The following is a 23,993-nucleotide window of genomic DNA, read 5'->3' as shown; positions in this document are numbered from 1 at the left end:
TTAAACTGGCATGATACGGACGCGCCCAGTGGTGACTTTCCACAAGCGACATGGCGGCCTACGTGAGACGGATGCACCACATTTCTCTGCACGTCTCCAATGTGGACAAACTGGCCAACGACTTCAGTAACAAATTCAAGTTCAAACTGTTCGCGACCAGGCTGACGGAGAGGACCCGGCAGCTCGCCTTCAGGACCGGATCCGCCGTGTTTGTCGTCAACGAGAGGGCGAACCGAGGAGACTGCGGCTGGCTCAACGTCGAGCCGCAGCCGCCGGAGCATCACCAAGCGGCGGGGTGCCTTTACGACGTCGCGTCGCACCACCCGGTAGACACGGCGTGCAACGTGTGCTTCGAGGTGGACGACGTTCACCGCTCGTACGAGGCTCTTCGGCGGATGGGCTGCAGCTTCCCGGTGCCGCCCACCACCGTGCGGGACCACCAGGGCCAGGTCACCTACGCCGTGCTGCGCTCCGTGGTGGGAAACGTGTGCCACACGTTGATCGACAAGAGCGAGTACCTGGGAAGCTTTTTGCCCGGCTTCCTGGTGACGGAAGGCGACCAAGAGAAGCAGCACCGCCCTGAGGCTGTCACTCACGTGGACCACATCACTTACGCGTGCGCCACCGGTACCAGCCAGAAAGTCCTGAGTTGGTACCAACAACTATTTGGCTTCCAGAGGTTCTTCATCCATCGGTAAGACGTCCTAAATGGATTAGTTTCAATTAGACTTGAGTTAATTTGATGAAGTCTTTTTACTTCCAAATGTAGTCACAGAACAAATGAAACGTGAACCTGAATGCATCACTGTATCCTGGCTTAATGGCAGCCATGCCACATCTTGCTTCATCTACGTTTGCTCTTACTGGACGGTCGTCCACTGGTCCCTAAAATGACTGACACAACACCAAAAAGTGCACGTGTTCAGCGGCGTTTGGTTGCGTCTCCCTCCCAGTTGATGCAATGTCAATGATGTGTGCGTGGCATCTTGGCAGAAATGACGAAGCAGACAGCGGCTTTGTCATCAACCAGAAGGGCATCGGCCTCCGCCTCTCCGCCATGGAGTACTGGAAATGCGGCGAGTCGGGCCTGTCGCTGCCCGGCGCATGGCAAAACGAGCCCGGGTGCAAGTTTGTCCTCGCCGAATCGCTGCCCGATCAAGGTGGCGACAAAAGCTGAGCAAATATTGACACGGCGAGTAAGATTGATTAAATGTTCTTGAATGTCAATGCGATCTTGTGCTTCCCTGCAGGCAGTAACCAGGTGAACACTTTTTTGGAGGAGCACCAGGTGGCGGGGGTCCAGCACATTGGACTGTACACAGGCGACATCGTGGAAGCGGTGCGCAACATGGCTGATGCCGGCGTACGCTTCTTCTCTCCACCGCCTGCCTACTACACTGAGGTTTGCATAAACACCAACAGGCGAAATGTACTGTTCCATCCATTTTCGACCGGGGGCAACAATTTAAGCAGGGAAGCTCAAACTTCCCTCCCCCCCAGGCACTTATTCCAGCTCTTCCCGGGGGATTTTGACGCGTTCCCAGGCCAGCTGCAAGACATCGTTTCTCCAGTGTGTAAAATGTTCCTACAGTGCTAAAACATATAATACTCAGAACAAATAGAAGTGCTCATGGAATAGACACTTGAGGTACACGAGTCTGTTTTTTTTTATGCTTGTTTGATAGACAAATACCACATGTATGACTGTTGATACAGTATAGGAAGGTAAACCAACGCATGCCGAATTACGTTTGCATGACGATTATATGTATTAGCGCTATAGGAACAGTTAAGTGCTCATACATGTATAAACAAATACTAAACAGTGTGATAAAAGCAATACAACACAGTAAAATCCCATCATATAAATGATCCAAAGGATTTATTGTAGGGGGGGTGGGGAGTTGAATTCTGTAATAAATCCCTGTTCCTTGTTGGGCAACTAATTCTCTTCACTAAGTCCTCGTCACCTTTTGTCTTTTAAAACTTGTGCATGACCAGTTGGGAAAACTGCGAGAGATTGAGGACGCGGGACAGGACGCCCAGAAGTTGGCGCAGCACGGCGTTCTTCTGGACGCCGACCCACAGATGCAGGCCTCGTCGGCCCGCGAGTCACAGAGGTGATCCATCATCTTATTTGATCTCATATTAGGGCTGGCCAATTAATCAAATATTATCGATCTTTTAAAAACTTCGATAATCGATCGATTATCGAAGTTTTTGGACAGGTGTTTCTTTTTCCCCCCCTCACACTTTTTTCCCCCCTAAGTCGGTCGGGTAGCTCAAAGCTGCTTACACCAGGGATCGCCAACATGGTGACCAGCAGTCACTATTTTATTCTCAGGCCACATCGTCCAGCACTACTGTATCTCCTTTCGGCAAGCAAACAGTCCTCAAGCTTAACGTCCCCTCCCCAGGTACCTCCTGCAGGTGTTCACCAAGCCACTCTTTGCCGAGGACACCTTCTTCCTGGAGCTGATCCAGCGCCGGGGGTCGAGCGGCTTTGGCGAGGGCAACGTCCAGGCCCTTTGGAGGTCGGTTCAGGTGTACATGGATGACGAGAAGCTGGCGGGCGCTCAGGAAACCGCCCCGCAACAGCCACGTTAAGAACTTTGAAGCATGCACAGCGGAAGGGATTTTTTTGAATGTCTAGCAACAGGGCACACCTATGAAAGAGAGAGCACAGAAGGAAAAAAATATATTTTTTTGTTCGGGTATTTTTGCGGGGTTTTCAAGCAATGCATAAGGATCGCTTTTGAAGTAGAATGTTGTAAATTAATGTATTGACATATTTATTCCGTGGGACCGTGTTGCATTACGGATCGAAATCAATTGTTAGGAGCAAAATACACTTCCTGTTAGTGTACATGCTTCTCCAAAATACAAATTAGACGTGTTCTTCTTCGGTGCGGGCGTTTTTCTAAACTACTGTTCGTTTTCCATGTGCTGGTTTTATAAAACCTCTACGAGACACTGTGTGACCTCTTGCATTTCTGAAAATTAATCCGTTTTAAACAGCCACTTATTTACTTGCCAATAAAAATATATATATTATACACACACAGTACATGGAAGTAGCCATATAACACACACAAAAAGCTTCATAATTGACTAAGCTGCAAACATAAGTCATTTTTTTTCAGAGGGTAAAAAAATATTTGCTTGTGAGTAGAGTTTGTCTCTCGACATGTCTTGCTCCACTGTTTGTGTTCAAATATGTTACTGTAGAACACTGGACTCCTACACACTCAAAAAATACATTAGTTGTACAATGTGTGTCGAACCCCCCCCCCCCTTTGTGGAGTGGAGGAGGACAAACTGTTCATCAAGGGGGAGACAGATCAGGTCCTGTGACAAGAGTATGTGAGCCAGCTGTCAGAGCTACAGGTGGTGTACACTTGTCCTAAGGCCATAAATCACAAGCTTCCTGAACTCGCAGTCTATTTCTGATGAGTAGACACCGCCCCCTATGAGCTGAATAAACACAATACAAGTGTGAAACAAAACATTCAAAGATATTTGGAACCCCCCCACCATCCCCCCTCAAGCAAGCACAAATCCTGTCTGCCCTTTAACACAAAAGGCAGACAGTCTAGAAGGGGGCAGATGGAGGGGCGGGGGGGATTAGTGACACTTAACAGATGTAACTCCTTGATGACCGAAAGGGTTTCACCCAGGGGTGTGCCTCAGTACCCACCGTTTCAAAATGAGCCAATGCCGGGCTGATAGGCAAACTGCAGCGGGTCCAGTGACGAGCTCACCAGGGGTCGCAGGTAGGCGAGGACGAGTCTCTCCAGCGTCTTCATCAGGTGAAACGTCAGCGCCACCGGTCCGTAGCTGTTGAGCTCCTTCGGGTGGGGAGGTCTTAGGCACTGGGACCAGGCACGACGTTTTCCACAGCTGTGGAATTCTGACAAGCTTCAGACTCAGGTTGAAGATGTGCTTTTTAAGTTTAACATCAGAATCGAGCGCATGATCTGTACATTGTGAGGCGGATGTGCCATGTGTAGGTCACCGTGCCACCTTGATGCATATTTTAACAAACTTTCTTTAAATTTAGTATGGAAAAATACATGGAAAAAAATTCACCACAACCGTTATTAAAACTGCTTAAAATAACTCTTACCTTAAAAATGGAATATGTCCATCTTTCAACATTTTTTTAAAGTTAAAGATGACTTGGGAAATTATGCTGTTAGTGAAGCATTATTGCAAAAAGAATACTTCCCTGCCAGTGTCGATCAAAAATGAAAATTGTATCAAATTGAATGACTGGTGCTTGTACCCCATAGTATTATGGATGAAATCTACTTCCAAAAACATTTGAAACAACAGCCAGTTTGTACAGTGAGAATATTCTTACTTAAAGACTATATGATGTCGGTAGAACAATGTCAAAGGTCACTTCCTGGACATCTGTTTGCCATAAATGTATTTCTTCTTTTTTTTTCTATGACAGACCCGTTATTATTCGAGTTTAAGAAAGACAGATCTCAGTATTACCCCCTCTGGTTCACATTGGTATGGTAAAGTTATCAGGTTTCAAGTTTGATTTTGTGGAAGCACTTTGGTGTACGTGCGTGTGCGCGTGCAAAACAGATTACTTTTCATTACAGCACGTCCGGATCGATCCATTAAGTTCAAGGAACATTATTTTAATATACGCTTTGACTTTTCAACAGCGTTGGAAATATGAGTGTTTCATTTAGAAAAGTTAAAATTGCATGAATGTATGACGATGAACAAACGCATTGCTGTTCACATGTCGAGTTTAGCGGTGGGAACGTCTTGCGACGCCCCTCCAGGCTGTTCGCGAATGGTCTCGTCCACTATGTGACGTCACTAGCAATGTTGGACAGTAGAGCGTTGGACTTGAGTAAATGTTGCACTTTACACTACTCCTCAGCGAATTACTGGCTGCGCGTCTAACGCTGGCTTTCTGTTTTTGTTCGTTTGCTTCAGAAAAAGCACATCAGATGCCAACATGATCCGGCTACACTGAAAAGCAGCTAGAAGGTAATGTTAGTCCGTCTCAAGCTTTGACTACGTCAAAACAGTCAGAAATACGAAATGTGTTTACTAACTTGTTAGAGCGCTTTAACATGCTCTTCAGTCGTCACGGATGGTGATTGTTAGTCAAATAACTTTATGGCTCTGAAAACGTTTTCCTCGACCATGTTCATCTATCTTTTGTCTGTGGTGTATATTTCTTTTAATAATTTGCACACATTCAACGACATGTTTTTTTCTTTCACGCGAATTGTCTCCACTGAAGTTTTTTTTTTAAAAAAACGACGTATTCCAATTTCACTTGATGTAAGTTCAAGCGTACCCTGTTATGAATTTGATAAGATAAAGTTGAGATCCCACATGGGGGCGCAGTGGCGTGCAAAGGGGTGGGGCGAGTGGGGCCCAGGCATCCACCTGAGGGTGGGGGTGTGTGGTGTCCGCGTGTGCGTGCGGACCGCAAAATCACTTGGGCGGGTCTCAAGACCGTACAAATCTACTGCGGTTGTAACAATCCAAAATGTTCCATCCCGCAGCAATTAGTCATTTTTTTCTGAGAAATAAGTTCGTTTTGGTTTTTATACTATATTTGGATTTTATTCCGGAAAAAAACATCTTTGTACGGTCACGAATACACCAAATGTTCTCTTAGTTGTTGTTGTTGTTTTTTTAAATAGCTTTTTGGTTCAATGGAAAAAATTATTTACCAAACCATTTCCAAGCAATACATTTTAGAACTGCAATTGCAATACCGTGAAATTGTGATATTTTTGCTCATGGTTATCATGGTGTCATACTCTGATAATGGCCTATGCTGAGGGGAACCAACATGGAATACAGATGTTTTTAATAGGGGAAAAATGGGAAAAAAAGTAGTTATATGAACTGTTATTTACTACGTTATAAATCCGGACACGTTGTCGTAAGTCAGATATATTACTACGGATTGGTTGATAAAGTTTGGTCTAATCCAGGGTTTTCAAACATTGCCATAAGAGAATTAATTTAAAGTTTAGAACCATCTTAGCATGCTAATGGTGTCTCTTGACGTAGGGAGCATTTAAAAACGTGTCAAAGTAAGGGAGGACCGTTACCCTCAAATGTGGTTGTCTTACGAGCACACCATAACCAAAACGTGAAACACGCGCTGCCGTCAGTTATTCAGTCACGGTGGGGCTCAAAGACACCCCATGATGTGACAATACATGTGGAAAATATTACACTTCCACTACACATTTGACCTTTTTTTTAACAAGCACAGTAGATCCATTTCCGAGCGGATGGCGACAGAACCTCGTGTTTGCTCTGTAGCCTGCGTGTAACATTCTGTGGGCGCTCGCCATGCCAATTTTCTTTGCCAAACTCAATTCGACTTTTGTGGGGGGGATCTCGGCTGTTGGGGGAACTGGTGGTTGTGGTTGCCGCAGGGACAAACCGGAGAGTTCTTTCTAAAGAGTTGCAGTGGTCTTGCCGTATGATTCTGCACATGATGTACGAACGTAAGAAGCGTACATGGTGTGGCTCTGCTTGTACAGTACCGTTTTAGTGGAAAAGTTACTGCCCTACGTGATGATGCAGTATCAGCGGGGTAACAAGCAAAGCTAGCGTTTCCCCTTCCGCACTGTTCCGCATGAAAGATACCGACACGCAACAGTCCCAATGTCGGTAGCGTCATGTTGAAATGGATCTGTACCAAAAATGCGCTTCTTGCGTGGGATGTGCTTCTTGCGGAATTGTAAGGTAAGCAAAACAATTTATAGGAATTGGATAACAGGAAACCTGTTCTTGGAAAGAACTAGAAACAGTAATCTGAGAATCTGATGTCTTGTGTTAAGCCGGTTCTTAAGCAGCTACATTTGGGGGTCTGCTCTGACGGGGCAAATTTACAGGATCTCCGTGTGAAAGAGGCGAGCGCGCTTCTGACACGTTCCCGTGCGGTGCGGCTCGGAGGATGTTTGTGTTTTCAATTGTTTGCCCTTAATTGCTCCTGCGCTAGTGTGTACAGTTGCCGCGATTATGTGTGTCTGGAGGTGGGGAATAATTAAACAGCGGGCCCCCTTGGGAGCGCGCCTCTGCTTGGCAGCCATGCTGAGTCTTTGTGTTTATGGTAAGCGGGCAGCTGCAAGCTGGACGAGACCCCCGGCCCACCCCCGTGACCCCTCCCACTCTGCTGAGTTCATTTCATTCATAAATGGACAGAAGTGAACGTACCCTACTTTGGTATGTTTGCTTTGAGTCCCGTCATCCTGGCACCTGCCCTTTAATTAATAACAAGGAAGAAAAAGTTTGGCCTTTGGGTAAATTACCACAGCGATTAGGCATCAGGAAAAAAAAAACTGGTTCCAACCGTCAATTAGGTGTTTCCTTTTTTGACGTGCTTTGTCACAACACACCCTTCCACATGTTAGGACACAAGACAACATGGCAAGCTACAAGCAGTACGCCACGAGCGGTACTCGCATACTAGTGAACGTCTTTGTGAGGTGCTTTCCACCTAAGTCACGCGGTGTTCCTTTCACTTTCGGCGAAACAGACTTTATGATGCAGTGAACCCTCGCTATTTGCACGAAAGCAAATATCTGCTGATCATAAACTGTTTGAACGTGTGAAGCCTCAACTGATGTTACGTGAAGGACATTGTAAGTCGCTTGCAAGGGAAGACGCAACGCCGGCCGCAATTTACATTTCAACGAGTTGATTGAGCTTTAAAATGTTTTTGTATTTTTATTATTTTTTTTAACCAGCTGTCTAGGGGTTATAGCATGGATTAGCATTAGCGCTAATTGTCAGTCAAGACCCAAATCCTGATGTAATGTTTGTTGGCTGGGGGATTACAGTCTAGCCAATGTATGGACAAGCCGCTCTAATTGGGGTGTATCAGATTTTGCGGCCCCCTTGGAAGCACCGCACGGGAAGTGTCTGAAGCCCAACACTTTTAGTAGATCTCCATGTTTGGGTTTGTTTTATATTTGTAGAAGACTACATTAAGTAGTGAATGGGGAAAATGAATTCTTATGTTGTATCTATTATATTTTTAATCACGTCTTCATACTTTTTAATTTAACGTTATCTTTCTTTGGGCACAGTCAATTGAAATGGTAGCATGCATTAAAGCAAATCATTTTTGAAACAATATTAAGCCTGATCTTTGCTGACAAGATCAAGTTGCGATCATTCGTATTACACTTGAACAAATGCAGTCATAATTCAAATAGATAATAAACGGTATGATCATTACAATTGTATTATTTCACATCCATCCACACCCTGAACTAGATGCCAATCAATCACAGGGTGTGAACATAAACAACCATTGGCATCCCCATATAGTATTGGGGGGGGGAACTTGGACTGATGCTACAAGCTAATGCTACACAGATTTTCCATGTCATCCATCCAGCCTCGCCGAAGCCACTTGGCTCTGTGGTACTCGGGATACTTGCATCCTCCACCACCAGGAAGGTTGTGTGGATAACCGCAAGGTCGGCTATTCCTGGCCACCCCCCCCCCCCCAAACACTCTGAGGATTCAATTACACAACTTTGACCCTGTGGATAACTTTCTCTCCTGCCTCGTTTGAACGGCTATGAATCGTCCGTTTAGTAGTGTGACAACAAAACAAATGTCGCACGAACTGATTTTTCCTAATGAGACAAAAGCTCGAGTGCGTTAGCACATCCGCATGGGAAAAGATGCTCGGCAAAAACACTCAACTGTGCGCGTCTCTCCCATCAGGATCGGCGGCCCGAGGAGTGAAGATTCGCCATGGCCCGCTTGACTGACTCACTCCAAAACGGCTCAGGACTGGGATGCGCGTCGCAATGGTGATCATTTGCAAGAAGAGGCCGGAAAAGGGCGGCGAAAATGTAACGTCGAAAAGCACACATTTGGGCTCGGTGAGTGAGCGCTCACTGTGTGAACTTGAATTCCAGCTCGAATTTCGACATCCACCGGAAACTGGTCAGGCAAGATGGTGGGACGGAACTGAAATTGAGAACATGAGAGGCTTTTGTTGCCGTTACATTGAATTGCATCATGGCTCATTATCATCCTCCGCCAGATCTCACCGCGGTGTTTCTGTCACCCGCTCTCCATTTACTCCACTCGCAGGCACAATAGAGTCGTTCAGCGTCCGCCACTCTGACTCATTTTGTAAATCACGTAGGTGGAGGGGTAGAAGAATTCCGTCCTGCCCTCTGGGCCACAAGAAAATGAAGTCAAGACGCCGGCATGATTATTCTGCTCTTATTTCCACAGTTCCAGAGCGAGACCATGAGCCAGGGGACCGCTCTCTTCTCTCGTGAACTCACGGGTAAGAAAGAAAGACGAATATGCGTTGACGAGCTGAGAAAAGACAATGCTGGTGAGGGTTAAGGACAGACAAAATGAATGCACGTTTACGGTGCGCTATTTTCCACCACATGACTCCTGAGAAATGACCGAACGTCCCCTGGTGAGCAAGCTACTTGTGTCGCACTCAATCACATGACTAAACGGCACAAGTCATTCATACATCCCACTGATTGTGCAGCATCACGAGACGCAATTAACCGGGCTCTTGTCGAACTCATGGTTTTGAGAGAGAACAGGAAGTGCTACTCTGCAGCCCCGGTCATTGATTAATACCAAAGGAGTAAATGTTGCCAAAGAAAAGTCTTCACGAGGCCTTAAGAGTTGCTCGGTTCCTCAATCACATGGGTGAATCATTCGAATCAGGATTCACAAGTCAGGTTTTGACGGGAAATGAGCTTGGCACCACTATTAGCTATGAGAATCATGACATCTCGGTGTTTGGACAAGTTTACAGGTGAGAATCCATTCAGAAAGAAATTGTGTGTGGCCAACGTGTTTGCAGATACCAGGGGATGGTGCGAAGTGGCACACGGCCGCGCCGCGGCGCAGAGTCAGGTTGGCACGAGCCTGGAGAGCCTCTGGGACATCCTGCCTGAAGTGCACCGGAACACCTCCCAATGGGGCTGGGATGTGGGCTGCACGTCCAGCGCCATCAGCAGCCTCCTGCAGGACCTCAGCCTGACCGAGGCCTCCGCGTCATCGCCGGCGGCGGCGGCGCCGCCCAGCAAACGTCAATGCCGGTCCCTCTCCTGCTCCGACGAGCTGCACCGCTCCACCTGGCGACCTCAAGGATCCAGAGTGTGGACGGCCGTGGAAAAGAGGAGGTGCCACAGCGGCGGGAGCGTCCGTCGCGGCGGAATCACTCCGACGGGCTTCCCGGCCATCCGGCGGAGCGCCAGCATCAGCCTCAGCCTCAGCCTGCCCGCCGCCCTGGCCCGGCCGCTCTGCCGCTCCAACGAACGGATCCCCGAGCTCCGCGGCCCTTCGCCCGTCAGCTCGCCCGACTCCACCCCTGAACCGGAGCGCCGAGGAGGGCCGGGGGGTCTAGCCCGCAGCTGCTCACAGCCCTGTGTCCTCAATGACAAGAAAATCGGTGTCAAGCGCCGGAGGCCGGATGACATGCAAAGGCCCTCGCTGGACCTGGCAAAGATGACCCAGGTTGGTGTTAACAAGTAAAACATGTGGAATTGCGGCCATACTCGTTCCAGGGAGTTGGCAACTCCTCAAAACAAGTTCCAGAACCCTGCACACTGGGTCGTGACCGACTTAACTGCGCTTCGCAGTGCTGGCTGGCCCACTGACTGAGGCAGTGTGTCATTTACCCGTCAATGTCAGGGACCGAAACAGCTGCGGCAGAGGTCACAGTAGCGGGGCGTGGTTGTAAAGGGGTATTGATTGGGGGTGAATTCAGCTAGAGCAGGCGGGTGGTGGTGGTGGCAGTGGGGGGGGGGGGGGGGGGGGTAATCACTGCAACAGGCCAGGGCGGGCTCGGCGATATAATTGATCAGCGTCTGTGGGCTGCCAGTCAAGGTCAGAGCAGATGATGAGACTGGTCGAGGTTTCACCAGCGCGGGGTGATGGAGGTTCTTTCAGGAAAGTGGGGTTGGGGGGGGGGCTCACACTCAAGTCTCCAGCACGCCTGTTCGCTGCTTACGTAAGCCATCGAGGGGCTTTCTGGGCTCCTTTGTCCGCCGCGCTCGGGCGCGGGGCAGCTGTTCAGTCTTCTCCGCATTAAAGCGTAAAGATTGGATCATCCCAGTGCGGGCAAAGCTTCTCGCTCCGAGTGTTCAGCTGTCAGGATCCTGGCATCCGTTCTACTCGAGGTCCTTTGAAGGTTCTCCTGCATGTACTGTATGCAGTCATTGTGCGAAGCCCGCTAGAAAAGAGCGCTGAACAATCAGCATGCTTCATCTATGCATAAACTTAATGACACTAATAATGACTCGTACTCATTCCCATGGAAGTGCACCACGAACATGAAATTCATTAGGCTATTAGCTGTAATGTACAAGGGGTCCGTGCCGAATCATTTCACAAAGGCGGTTCCTGTTTTCCATCCATCTTTGCAGAAACTTCCAAACTTCCACAGCCTCAGCTGCCATGGAATCTCAGGCCAGCGTAGACGCAGCGAGGATTCCTCCGCCAACAACGCTTCGGACGACGTTCCGCCTACGACGCAGCACGAGCCGCCTGGTCTCAACATCCAGGAGGTGGAGCGGATCTCCACGTACCGCAAAGATAAGCTGCCCCCGTGGACGGGCCTTGGTAGCACCGGGAAGGACGGCCATCTGCTCGGAGGAGAGCTGGACATTGAGCAGATCGAGAGGAATTGAGACCGACTTGAAAGTCTTACAGACAAAGGAAGTTGTTATGCACTCATTTTTGGAGGCAGTAGTCTTAAGCCCACCCCAGTCGGCAGGGGGTTCCAAATGTGTCTCAGGAGACAAGGCAATCAGGAAGCGTCAACTCTGTGAAATTATTCGTCTTAACAATTTTTGCCGCTAACCCTTCATCGCTATGTTAGCGTTTGGAGAGAATTTGCAGCAGGTTTGTACAGATTCCCAGAAGCGGGCAAGTTGGATGACCCAAAGCACAGAAATGCACACACGGGAAATGACTCAACCCACAAAAGGGAAACGTGGCTTCGCTCCAAGATCGATGCAAGATCCGTTCTGACGCTAATCGCATTAATATTTTAACGATGTGTGACTACAAGGTGATGTAAAAACACGAGCGTATTTCTATATGAATAAAAAGTTTCAAACGTGCCCTCGTGCGTGTTTTCCTCCACTTTTTTTCTTTAGCGACCGGTAGTTAAAAATACAAACGTATCGGAGCCAAGCTGGGGCCTCTGCGGGAGAGCAACTGAAGTTTTAAAAAGCGATTTTGTATTTAATGCCACCATGCAAACTGACCTAATTAAAGACAAGCTACGGCGCACTTGATGAATCTGTGTTTGTGAAGCCGACCGAACGAACAAGAATGATGTCCGGGGTGATAATTGCGGCTGGAGTGACGGAGCTAAGCTGAGATGCCCCCCCCCCCGCACCCCTCATCCCACGCGGCCTTCTCTGCAAGGGGCAAACAAAAGGGTCTTTTTTTTTTCTTGCGAGGAGCCCGGTGACGTGCGAGGCGCTTGTGTTATGTGGGCCATGTGTCAGCCCCGCTTGCTAACCTTGCACCGACCCGCCACGCAAGCCCCCCAATAACAACAAAACGCTTCACTCCGTAATTCATTCCAGATTGCACATTCTGATCAAACGTGTCAGTCATCATATAACGATACAGTGACGTACAAGTTCCCCATTGTGTTACAAAACCCTGCCATGCACTAAGACTTAAATTCTTCTTTCAGAACGGAAACCTTGTACGGCCGCCTGAAACATCCTGCGCCTTGTCGGCCGGCCCTTTAATCAGCCGTGTTGCAGCAAGGGGAAGGAGACCATGTTCTAATAGGAGATAACGGTGCAAAGGGAGGATGGAGGGAGGGGCGGGGGGGGGGGGGGTTCCGCAACCACCCCTTAACAATAAAATGGTAGTGAAGTGTTCATTGGGGGCGGGGCACACGCGGCCTTATCACATGACAGTTGGCCCTCCACTCACTCTGACTCAGATCGTGCTCATGTAGTCAAATCTACAAGTCAAACGCTTTCTTGTCGAAGCGCACCGCAAAGTCTTCAGTCAACTATGAGCTGTAGTTAGGTTGGGGAAACACAGCCTTCAAATAAAATGTCAAATTCTTGGCACAAAATTACAAATGACTTCCACCATGCTCCCTATCCACATTGTCATAACGGAGGGAATATCGAAGGGGAGCAGCAAGGTGGGCAAAAACAGTTTGCACATCGGCCACAGAATTCTGAGTTTCAGGGTATAGATCTGGGCCCTGACCTTCCATGTGCGGAGGTTTCATGCTCTCCCCATACTTGCACGCGAAGTATCGGTACGCCGGTGCTCAAAAGATTGCCCATGGTCCAGTGCAGGTGTGCAGAGTTTAGTTGACATCCTGGTCAAGGGCAGAGTGCGCACACACACACACACACACCGCTAAATATTTCACACTTGCTAACAGCCTAAGGTGCTTCTTTCTAGGATTTATTGCTCTTAGCTACGTCTGCGCAATCTAAGGAGGGGCCGGGGAGTCCCCACACAAGAACAAAGATAACGCGGCTTAGTCAAAAGGTATTAAGGGGAGGCGCCGGAATGGAGGCGGTCTGACAGACACACTCCAGACTTTGCGCTGTCCGTCATCTTAGCATCTAAAATGAGATCATCAGCTTAATCGTGAGCTTGTGGAAGGAAAGGGAGAACCATATGGGGTGGGCAGAAGGACAACAAGAAGGGAAAAAAAATTGTCCATAAATCTGTGAAAAGTCTCATTCCAATTGAATGGCGGCGCGTGAGGCCAAGAGGGAATAAAATACTGAGCCAAATACAGAGTTCAACAATGTATGAGGTGTTTGAAAAGCCGCAGCGGCTGCGAACGCTTTGCGGTCGGCTGCTGCTCGGGTTTACTCCCCAATCAAAAGAGGAGTGGCACTTTTGTCCTTCAGAGCGTTTCATTACCTTTAATTGCCCAACAACAGTCAAGCTTGTGTCGGTTCATGAACCGCGAAGACCTTAATCATTTGTCAATGAGGCTTTTGTTTTTTTTGTACACTGAAACCTGCAGGGTAGCGGCCATCGAAAAATTGTTTCGGTTTCATTGCGGCTGCCCTGCCCGAGCCCAATCTCTCACCAGTTTCCCGCTTCTTGTTGAGGCTAAGAGCGAATGCTAACGAGCCGTTGCGAGGAGAAGGCGGCCGGCCGTGACGCCGATGACGGTGAGACGCTTGAAAAGAACATCCCAGGGGCAATTGGTCACACTCGGGTTCCGTTTGTTGTCTTGGCGTGCTGGCCAGGTTCCCGTTCCCAGATGTGAAGGGGGGGGGGGGGGGGGGGGAGTGAATTACAGGTAGACAACAACAAGGAGCTCTTCACAAATGTCAGAGATTGATGATGACCGGATCATTGATGACTTTATTGATCAGAACAAGCCAAAATCCATGATATGGACAAATGTTTTGAGGCAAGCCTACTTCATGAATCCCTCTGGGGTTGGGTCTAGACTCTGTAGTTCCTTTCACGCCGCAAAGTTTTTGTCTGACAGAAACTGTTTGGAGAATGCTTCCAACTTGGTGGAAACGAGCCTTTTTTTTCTGTGGGTTTGAACATGATGGGATGGGTTCAAAAGAAATCAAGAGCACAGACTTCAAGGCTGTCAGACGCTGTTTGGCTGAACTCGAATGCGGATTAAGTGGGCCCAAAAAAAGTGGAAGAGAAAAGAAGCTCTCAAGTCCCAATACTTTTTTTTTTTTGGTCCTCTTGGTAAGCACGGCACTAAATCCAGACTATTGCGAGGCGAGCGTTTATTGATGCGGCCGGTATGACACTAAACTCCACCCCAGGTAATGAAACCAACGTCACTCTGGAACGGCAGCATCAGTTTTTTAGACAATTGTGTGTACGCAAAGCGAGACGACAGCCGGCAAAAGTGACGGGGTTATGTCAGACGATTCAATGAAAGGAACGACTCGTTGGCTTGATTGAGCCCAGTTGTGACACTTTCACACGGAACGAGACTATGACCTACTTTCGGATTGGATTCTTATATGTGGGAGGGGGTTGGGGGGGGGGGGGGGGTCGGGTCGTGTCATTGATCGTTCTACGAAAGCAACAACAAGTTGACTCCATCAAGTCCAATCTGTACAGACACACCGTACCGTACTGTGATCTGTGATCTGGTTTTGGAGGTCCATATCGTGGAGAGTTCCAATAAGACGGCAAAAGCTCAGGGCTTGCCCCTGCGGCTGAGAATCACGTCCACAGCCTGGGCAAGGTGGTCGACAGTCCCATCCGCAGTGACGGTCGGGTGCTGCTGGTCGCTGGGCCTGAGGAGGACCCAAACAAGAACAGTTGATGACAGGGCGTCGACCGAGAAATTCCGGTGCTAAATTGTTCCCGGGGGGGATCGCGAGCGCTCACGTCAACAAAGTATGCGGACGCCGCCAAGCCTGCGGGAGAGTGCGTGTTTTGGGCTTCTGATCCGTCGGGCTCAAATGCAAAACTGCCTGCAGGCAAGTCGCAAGCAAACCCCGGGGATGATTAAAGCTACAAAACATGATGATTTACAGTATACCATTTTTAGAGTCAAGCCCTTGTTAAAATTGCAGGTGTGTGTCCGATACGCCCATCCCGCTGTTAAAATGTTTAAGGGAGCGCACCCCTGTGTTCTACATGTCACAACAATCAAGTCACCATATTCGTCATACAGTTGGTTTCAAGATTCTTCCAACTCTATTTCCTGTCTATACACCAGACAACAACGTCCCATATTCTTCGCATAGAGGGCATCACGACGGCTAAAGTCACAAAGGAGCTGCAAGTTGGTACTGGCTGAGTCCGACACATGACAACAAAACAAGACATCATTAAAAAAATCTTTATGCCGTTTCTTTTATACACACGGGAAAATTCTGGCAAGTACTGACTGTGTCTTTCATGTACAGTGTAGGACAGTGACACAAAGAAGCAGTTATTTAAATTATATATTTTTTTCTGGGGATAAAAAATGAAGTGTAAACATTTCCATACCAACAAACTTGCAAAATGTCTGTTCATTTGTGTCACTGTCCTGCACGTGAGCGCGATCTTCCGTATTCTTCACATAACGGGTCGAAAAAAAAAAAGCCAGAGCAAAGTAACTCTCGTGTCTTTCATGTGACAATAATGTGAGCCACTATGACTATTTTTGTGTTATTCTTTTGACATCCACGCCGCTGTAAAACGGCGGCTTTTGTGTGGGCAAAAAACTCATTTATGAAGCGGAGGCCTCAATATTCACCCGCCTCATCCTGCGTCTTGGATCGAGCCACAGGTCGGAGTTCCAGATGGGCTCCGGGCTTTGTCCCCCGGCGCCCTCCCCTCCCCATGTGCCGAGTGCGTGGCGCGCACACACACACAGCCATTAATCCTGTGCTTCGAGAGCTCGCCAAGGCGCCGTGGCAAATATTTGTATGCCGCCAGAAAGGAGGCCGGGCGCGGGATTTTGCAAAGAGATGCTATTGAATAGTGAATAGCAGGGGGAAAGCCGCTGCCATGTGTTTGCGCATGGCTGTCAGCCGCCGGGCATTTTGGGTTACGTGAGCTGAGGTGCAAATGGTCCCGCTGCTGCGTCTCCCCATGCGGCCTCGCCGACGGATTGACTTCACAAAACATACAAACACACAAAAACAGGGCTGCTCGAATGCCAGTTTTTTTTTTTTTTTTTTTTTGGAGGAGTAGAAAATTGGTCAGGGAGGGCCCTGCTGCGACATTCAAAGACGCGCAGCAGTTTCTGGCAAGTACAGGCTGGGGCCCGACATGTGACAACAATCTCCATGAATTTCATACAGTGGGTTTGAAGACTTTGTATACACCACTGTGTTTATCTTCACGTGCGTGCAACCATCCTACATCAGACTTTCAGTTGCCACGCATCACGTCGACAGCAACATTCAAGAAGCTGCAGAGATTTCCGTCCAAAAACAGGCTGCTCTCCACATGACAAATGTCTCAGATTTTCTTTCACACGGCCGCCAGGTCATTCAACAAAAGGCCGCCCGCCAACTTGAACGACTCGCGCCCACTCATGGCAGTGAATGATCGACCGGAGCGACAAGACGACGCGGTGAACGACTTCTCCTTTGCTAGGTGAGTCTCGCTCTCGGAGATCACAATGACTTTTGTCACCATCACGTGAGCAACTCCACGTGACGGCAACTGGACGTTCTGACCACAATCTGTTGTGTCACGCCAGTCTTAAATGGGACCTGAAGAAGCCCGTGGCGAGCAGCGGCGGGTGCCAGAAGCTAACGTAGCGGCCGCTACTTTTCCCTCAGCGGTGCTTGTCAGACAAGTCATTCTGGGTGCAAGTCTTTTCTGCTGAGAATGCTCACTGCATACTTCACGGTCATTGTCAGCGGACATTCTTCTTCTATTACCGTGGTTTCCTCATTGCCACATAAGGCAAAACGGAATCAATGCTGGCTAAAATTAGGTACAGGCGACTTGACGGTAAAAACTGTTTGCTCGCCAAACTTCACTCAAACTGCATTTGTGCTCAAACATTTAAAGCAACACATCTGCCTTGTCCAATCTTTTTTGAATCGCTAACGTCACATCGATAATCAACGAGGTCAACACTGCATCTTCAGAGGACCCTGTTGTCAGCATTTTTCAGGACAGGCAAAGCTCGCTGTTAACCGTAGACGTCAGCCAGGTGCAGATAAAAACGCCACACAGTGACGTGCTAAACAATTTCTCAACGCGCACGCTCGGGGGAGCAGGGGCGATGTGGTTCGGTTGCACCTGCAACCCAAAAATCCCTCAACGCTTTTTCATGCCCGCATGGCCTTATTGCTGTGTGAACAAGATACACCCAAAAAAATAAAAAATAAAAAATAAAAAGTAGAAATAACGCCGGCCTTCGCCGAGGGGGAATCCCGTTTATGGCGCTACGAGACAGCAACGGCGAAAAGGAAAACAGTCAAAAGCCTGCCAAAGCTGGATGGAAAAACACTCGAGTCAGTTTGTTGTGGAGAAGCGAAGGTTTTTCAGAGCGCACCAATGAGGGCACGGCTGGTGAGAAAAACACCGTTCGCACCCGCAAGAAAAACGAATCGTGCCCTTTAAAACACCACAGACTTGCGATAACCTTGATGCTCAGCCAAGCCTTGTGGGCAAGTTCTATTTGATACTTCTCCAACAACGCCAACCATTTTCGAGGTGTTTTACATTTTTAGGCAAAAGGGAAGGTAGCTTCTCTGTGACATCAGAAGTTTTTAAGAAACCGTAAAATACAATCTCCTGCATCGGGCCTCTCAAAAGGTTCAGGATGAGGTAAAGAAAGACAGAACCGTCTTTCCACTTGAGCTCTCCTTCCCTTATAGTCATGACACGACTGACTTGGGAGCGCAGCGTTATGGCAGCGCAACGTGACAGATGCCGTTTTCAATCTGTGGGCTCCACACGCTCAAGTGAGTTGTCAGACAACATCGACTGGAGTGCAAACGTTAAGCATCTGAAATGGTTTCATAGCTCTCTCCGGTTTGGTGAGAGCCACCTGAGAGCGCCACAGGAACCAGGATCCTCAAACTGACAAAATCACGAGGAAAGCTCTTGTGTTCCTTTACGATACAAAGAGCTCAAGCTGAACAAACAGGACTTCGGGAGAAAGCTTCAGTTTCTCACTCTCGGGTTGCTTCAATTTTGAAGAGAGGAATTTCTGAACAATATTCTTGGCGTTTACGCAATTTTCATTCATTCCAACACCCCTCCGCCGAAGCCTTGGCTTTATCTCTTGTATCCACTCTTTTTAATAAAGTTTTCCCTCATCTAAATCCCTATTTAGACAGGAATTAGCAACGAGTACCTATCCAAACACCAGCCAGATTTCACAGAGGTCAATTGTTGGACCCGGCGTCCCCACGGCTGCGTCTTAAGGCCACGGCTTTTGTTTGCTTTGGGATACACCGTTATTCTAATGGTTCACATTACGATGGCAGAAAATGTGTGAAAAACGGTAGTTTGACATCGTATAGCAAATTCAGCCGCTCGATGTATAACAAATCGTACGATGAGGCACTGATGGATACAGTCGATACAGAAATTGAGGCTTGACTCGGTGCACGCAGACTGGACAAAAAAGCTTTACGGACGTTTCCTTGACTGCTGACGACTTCCGTAGCTCTCCCCCTTGCGCCAATATCGTAACGCGTAAGAGCGTTTCAGTGCAGCTCGGGGAGTCCCGAGTCACACACAATTAAAAGGGGAAAAAAACTGCAAGAGCAACTCAGGCCCACTTTCCCCCCACAGAGAGTGAACTGTCTAATGGTAATTGGGGAATCCCCCCCCCCCCCCAGCCCCGTTGAAGCAGCTAAGGGGCTGTTCTTGTGTTTGAGAGGTAGTGTTTCAGTGAGCCATCTGCGGGGCTTTCACTCTTTTCCTTTCTTGGCCAATCCCTCATGAATAGTACACCCGAGGCAGCGTGAAAGGGGTTTCGGATACGACCTGCGATGGTACAAAATTGCCATTGTGCTTTCCAATTCCATGTCTGTGCCATTCATACACAACAACAGAAAAGGCTCCATTATAAGTCTTAACTTCTTCAGTGACGTATCAATGATTGTCTTTCGATAGATGAATATTTGTTAATCGCTGTAGAGGGGGGATCATATAATTCTTGCAAAAACAGTGTGACAGATTCACAACATAATCTACGCATGACAAAACAGCGTCGTCGCTGTTTTACTGCGTTTGCTAAAATCGCAGAAATCAACCGTAAGAGCTCAGTAGAGCCACATTTGGTTCACAGTCACGATAAGTCCATGTGTTTGCAATATTTGGAGCATTGTGAGGGACAACAGACTGGCCAAAGTGCTACACTTGGAATCTGGGAAAAAAAAGGAAGCAGGAAAGCCTGCAGCGTGAGAGTGCAGACGGATCTTTCAAGCCGATAATGTCAGTGGGAATATTCGATTTAAAGCATAGGATGCAAATGTTAACAGCAGAGAGAGACCAGCTGGCGGACAAGAGGGACAAAGCAGCGTTGTTGGGTCTGCCAGCTAGACGAGGCCATCGTTGCCGAAACGGATTGTGTTTACGTTACGCCCATAGCTGCCAATTCCACATCAGAGGGAATAGAGCGGAACAACGTGGATTAGTCTGCGCATTCATTAGCATCACTATGACAGTGCAGCCAATATAGCCGTTACGCAAGACATGTTGAAACATATGTATTGAAACGTTCCGTTTGAACCAGAAGAGGAGACAAAGTGCCGGGTCAACAAGTAAAATGCTTTTTTTTTTTTTCCATCCTCCGCCCAGGCAGTTTTGGGATGCTGCACGACCAAAACGCTCACGTCGGTTGAGTCTCTCCCAGAGGCGGAGGCGACACAGAATCCAGCCGGACCAGCTCGGAAACACTGGCTTCAGCTCTCACGTGCAGCCAAGCGTGGTCCGGCAGGCGTTACGATTTACACTGTAAACTGTCTTGCAGGCGGCGGCGATGGCGGCTGCTGTGTGAAAATGTTTTGTCGTGCGCTCTCATCGTGCCAATCTCCAACAGGAATCCACAACCGGTTTTTGCTTAACTTGCATGCCCACCCCCCCACCATCCTTTTGTTTGTGTAGGTGTTCCTTATAAAGTGACCTGCTAGTCCTAAGTGTCTTATGGGAGATCTGGCCTCACTTGCCAATTCATTCAAAATTGCATCATGTCACACTCATAAATCTCCGAGCGGATGATCATACTGAACGTGTTTCCGGCGTTTAATGGCCCCGTTGGAGGTTGTAATTCCTGGCGTGGTTCAGATCAACTAAATTTCCCTCCATTTTCATAAATGGGTTGTACGTTGAATGAAAAGAGACTTTCGTCAAGGAAACAGATTGTCATCTCAAAAGGCCTCTTAAGCGTTCAGTCATATGAGTTATTATTCGCTGCAGGAATAATAACACTAATGGTCATGTGGACGGGAAAAAAAAGAAAGAAAAAAAAAAAGGTGCAGCCTTGCATGTACAGTACATGTGAAACTGATTTGGGCCTCCAATTTAACACATGCAGTTGTGCTTTTTCTCTCTCGAGCTTTGTCAAACACATTCAAGTCAATTTAAGAAACGAGTTCCTTCTGGAACAAATCCTTCAAACAAGGTAATCCCGTCAAGTTTGTCTCATTAAAAGGTGTCGGAACGCCCACAGTATGGAGAGAAAGTTATTAAAAGGCGTAAGCACTCGGCCATTTGAGCAAGGACTGGAATATTTCTAGTCAGGGTGTTCAATTAATTTGATTGTACAAGGTGATGCTTGTCATGAATATGGACTTTTTTTGACAGCAGATTGTTATTAGTCATGCTATTTGTATTGTACAAGTCAGCGGTTATGATGAATAAATCATCTACGGAGCGCTCAGTGATATAATAGATCACGTCCTGACTCTAATCCACACAGCCGCGACAAGAAGCGTCTGTGATTTGTGTCTTTTTTTGCTGGCCTGGGCTTGGCTGGCCTATTTCAGGCGCTCTTTTTTCCTTCCAAGCTTGATGGGAAGCAGAGGTTTGCGCGTCATCTGCTCTCCACTCGAGCCACAAAATAATTTTTATTTTTTTAAATAATCATCCCCACATCTGTAGTTGCACTGCAACTAAGGCACCCAAGCAGCCTTCTACCATAAATATGTTGAGATTCAGTTGTGCGGAGAGGTATTTTTGGAGACGTCTCAATAAAACGGACAAATCTTTGACCCAAAGAAGGAAATTCGAGAAGAAGCAACTGGTGCTTAGCGCCCTCCATTGACAAAAGGAGGCATATCTCCCAGGGGGCTGGTCTTTTACATTTTGTCGCAATTGAACAGCTACCAGAGTTGTTTGTGATGAATAATCATCAGTGTCATGTTTTTTATTTTCGGGTACTATACTGTAATTTACCAACCTGTATTTTCCCGTTCGGACTTGCACGCCTTTCATTCCGACTTGCTGGGCGCCGCCAATGTCGTTCACCAGATCATCACCTATCATCACCACCTACCGGTGCAATAAAAATATATTGTTGTAAAAAAAAAAAAAAAAAAAAATCAAAACAAGACGGTCCCTCAATGAGCAGAAATAACTTGTAGAGATGAAGGACATCACATGAGAGACAAGATTCAAATTATATGCGCGGCATGAGTATTTTGCGTGTCTGCTTCGACCCACCTCGTGTGGCTGGAGCGCCATGTCGTTGAGGACGCTCAGGAAGAACGGAGCGGACGGCTTCCCGATGACCTCTGCCTCCACGTCACAGGCGTACTAGATTAAATCAAACGGGTGTGAAACCTTTTTTTTTTCTTTGCAATTGCGATTGGCTGGCAACTGATTCAGGGTGTCCCCCGCCTACTGCCCGGAGATGGCTGGGATAGGCTCCAGCACCCCCCGCGACCCTAGTGAGGATCAAGCGGTTCGGAAAATGGATGGATGGATGGATGCAATTGTACTTTGTCATCCATTTTTTTAATGTACTGTGGTGCCTCGAAATGACGAGCTGCTGTTGTTGTTGTTTTTTTTTAAGTCACAAAGCTCTCAATCGTATGCACTTTATAAAAACAAAGAATGTTAGGAAAAAAAAAGTTTGGGTATGATGATGACAAGCAGGCCCATCTACTGTGGTGGCCGCTCTACCTCCAGAGCCTTCATGTAAACTCCCACATCCAGCTTCAACCCGTCTGTCTCCTTGTAGTACTTTCTGTGGCGAGAGAGAGTGAGGTTAACCACTCACTGTATGACACGATGAAACAAAGTAAAAGAGAGACAATCACATAGTCAATCGTGCTGGACTTTTCTACAGACATGGCACCCATTTTAACGTCGCAAAAGCTGTGACTTATGCTTGTGGTGGAAACCAGCAGTACTGTCATCCCGAGGACAGGTAAACGATTACCCTTTGCCGAGAGAGAACAGGGTCGGCTTCTCCAGGCCGATCAGAACCCTAAACGCCTCATTCATGTTGGCGTAGGAGAACTTTTCAGCAGCGTCGCCGATCACCACGCAATTGGGATCGCTCTTGTCTACGCCGTCAAACTCGGGCATGAGTGCTGTTGGGAGAGAGAATATGTAATATATATTTATATGAGTCTGGTTAAAATAAAACATTGAGAACTACAGTGAAAAAACTCAATTCTGATCACTCTTAACTTTTGAGTGCAGCAGCGAGACAACAAATATATTTCCGATGATAACGCATGAGAACCTTTAGAGTACAAATAAGCACTGGCGTATATCAAGGTTCTGGTTCAGTTGCAATGTTAACAGTTCTTCAATGCACTTTTCTTTTTCCTTTCAAGCAACCAAGATGATTCTGACTGTGATGCAACCTATGAAGCTGGAGATGATGACAGTACCTCAGGTGATGCCAAATTTTTTGAGAAAACACAATTTCTTTTAAAACAAGTAACTACAAGCAAGAACAACTGGCATATACATCCAAGATATGACCCCCCCCCCCCAGATTCGTTTGCTAATCAGTACAAATGAAGACTCGACTACTTCGTGTATGAACAGACAATACCGTCGTACACCAGCAGGTGGGGCCGCAGCCCCCTTTCCCTAAGCACAGCAATGGCTGCAGGTGCAGGAGAGAAGACCTCACTGACACAAATATCAAATCCCAATCTTTGAAGTTTGGCCACAAACGTCTCTCTCACTGCTTGCGTCTCGTTGGTGCAGAATCTCAGCTTCAAGTCGGAAGCTTTGAGCCTTCGCAAACACACAAAAAGTCAGCGAGAGTATTCAGTGAAGAGATGCAAAAAAACCCGGGTTCAAATCAAATGTGTGCGTTTTCTGCAGTGCCGCTCAACACTCACCTCCTCACGGCCTCGACGGAGCCGGGAATGGCCACCCCGTCGCCCTCCCCGCTGTCATACAAGACTCCACACATGTCCAGTATGACACCTTTTAAACTTGTTGCGCAGCTAGGCCATCCGGTGTCCGCCATGACGAGACGCCTCTTCTTTTGCGCATGCGCGAGAGTAGCATCAATCAACTCCTGACAGTCGCGCTGGAACAGTGTTTCGAAATAAACTCGT

At 47.8% G+C, this 23,993-nt stretch overlaps 3 protein-coding genes across 4 annotated transcripts in view; 2 read left to right on the top strand and 1 right to left on the bottom strand.

The window, feature by feature from the left end:
* The first annotated feature begins 50 nt into the window (after positions 1-50).
* hpdl (4-hydroxyphenylpyruvate dioxygenase-like) lies at positions 51-2,971 on the top strand. The gene is made up of 5 exons (XM_086099273.1): positions 51-694; positions 994-1,160; positions 1,251-1,402; positions 2,002-2,120; positions 2,418-2,971. The coding sequence occupies exons 1-5, from the start codon at positions 51-53 to the stop codon at positions 2,605-2,607; spliced, it is 1,272 nt and encodes a 423-aa protein (XP_085955399.1). The 3' UTR covers positions 2,608-2,971.
* A 1,873-nt stretch (positions 2,972-4,844) lies between these two features.
* Positions 4,845-12,128, top strand: fam53b (family with sequence similarity 53 member B). Its single transcript, XM_086099275.1, has 5 exons — positions 4,845-5,016; positions 8,743-8,903; positions 9,265-9,319; positions 9,863-10,518; positions 11,430-12,128. The coding sequence occupies exons 2-5, from the start codon at positions 8,817-8,819 to the stop codon at positions 11,691-11,693; spliced, it is 1,062 nt and encodes a 353-aa protein (XP_085955401.1). The 5' UTR covers positions 4,845-5,016; positions 8,743-8,816; the 3' UTR covers positions 11,694-12,128.
* lhpp (phospholysine phosphohistidine inorganic pyrophosphate phosphatase) overlaps positions 10,281-23,993 on the bottom strand; it is a 47,780-nt gene continuing 34,067 nt past the window's right edge. The window contains exons 3-10 of one of the 2 annotated variants that reach the window (XR_015097456.1): positions 23,772-23,965; positions 23,477-23,664; positions 22,850-23,003; positions 22,591-22,654; positions 22,129-22,221; positions 21,866-21,957; positions 15,123-15,290; positions 10,281-10,427 (exon numbers count right to left, since the gene is read on the bottom strand). Coding sequence is in view for 1 of the 2 variants with exons in the window: in XM_086099276.1 (XP_085955402.1) it covers positions 15,191-15,290; positions 21,866-21,957; positions 22,129-22,221; positions 22,591-22,654; positions 22,850-23,003; positions 23,477-23,664; positions 23,772-23,902 (822 nt within the window). In the remaining variant the exon portion in view is untranslated. Of the gene's footprint in view, positions 10,428-14,359; positions 15,291-21,865; positions 21,958-22,128; positions 22,222-22,590; positions 22,655-22,849; positions 23,004-23,476; positions 23,665-23,771; positions 23,966-23,993 lie in introns of those variants that run through there. The other variant, XM_086099276.1, reaches the window with a different exon arrangement.

The sequence above is a fragment of the Hippocampus guttulatus genome, chromosome 19 (assembly GCF_054856545.1).
Source record: "Hippocampus guttulatus isolate MCC_2025c chromosome 19, RoL_Hgut_1.0, whole genome shotgun sequence".
Lineage (NCBI taxonomy): Eukaryota > Metazoa > Chordata > Actinopteri > Syngnathiformes > Syngnathidae > Hippocampus > Hippocampus guttulatus.
This window is presented reverse-complemented; position numbering and strand designations above follow the sequence as displayed.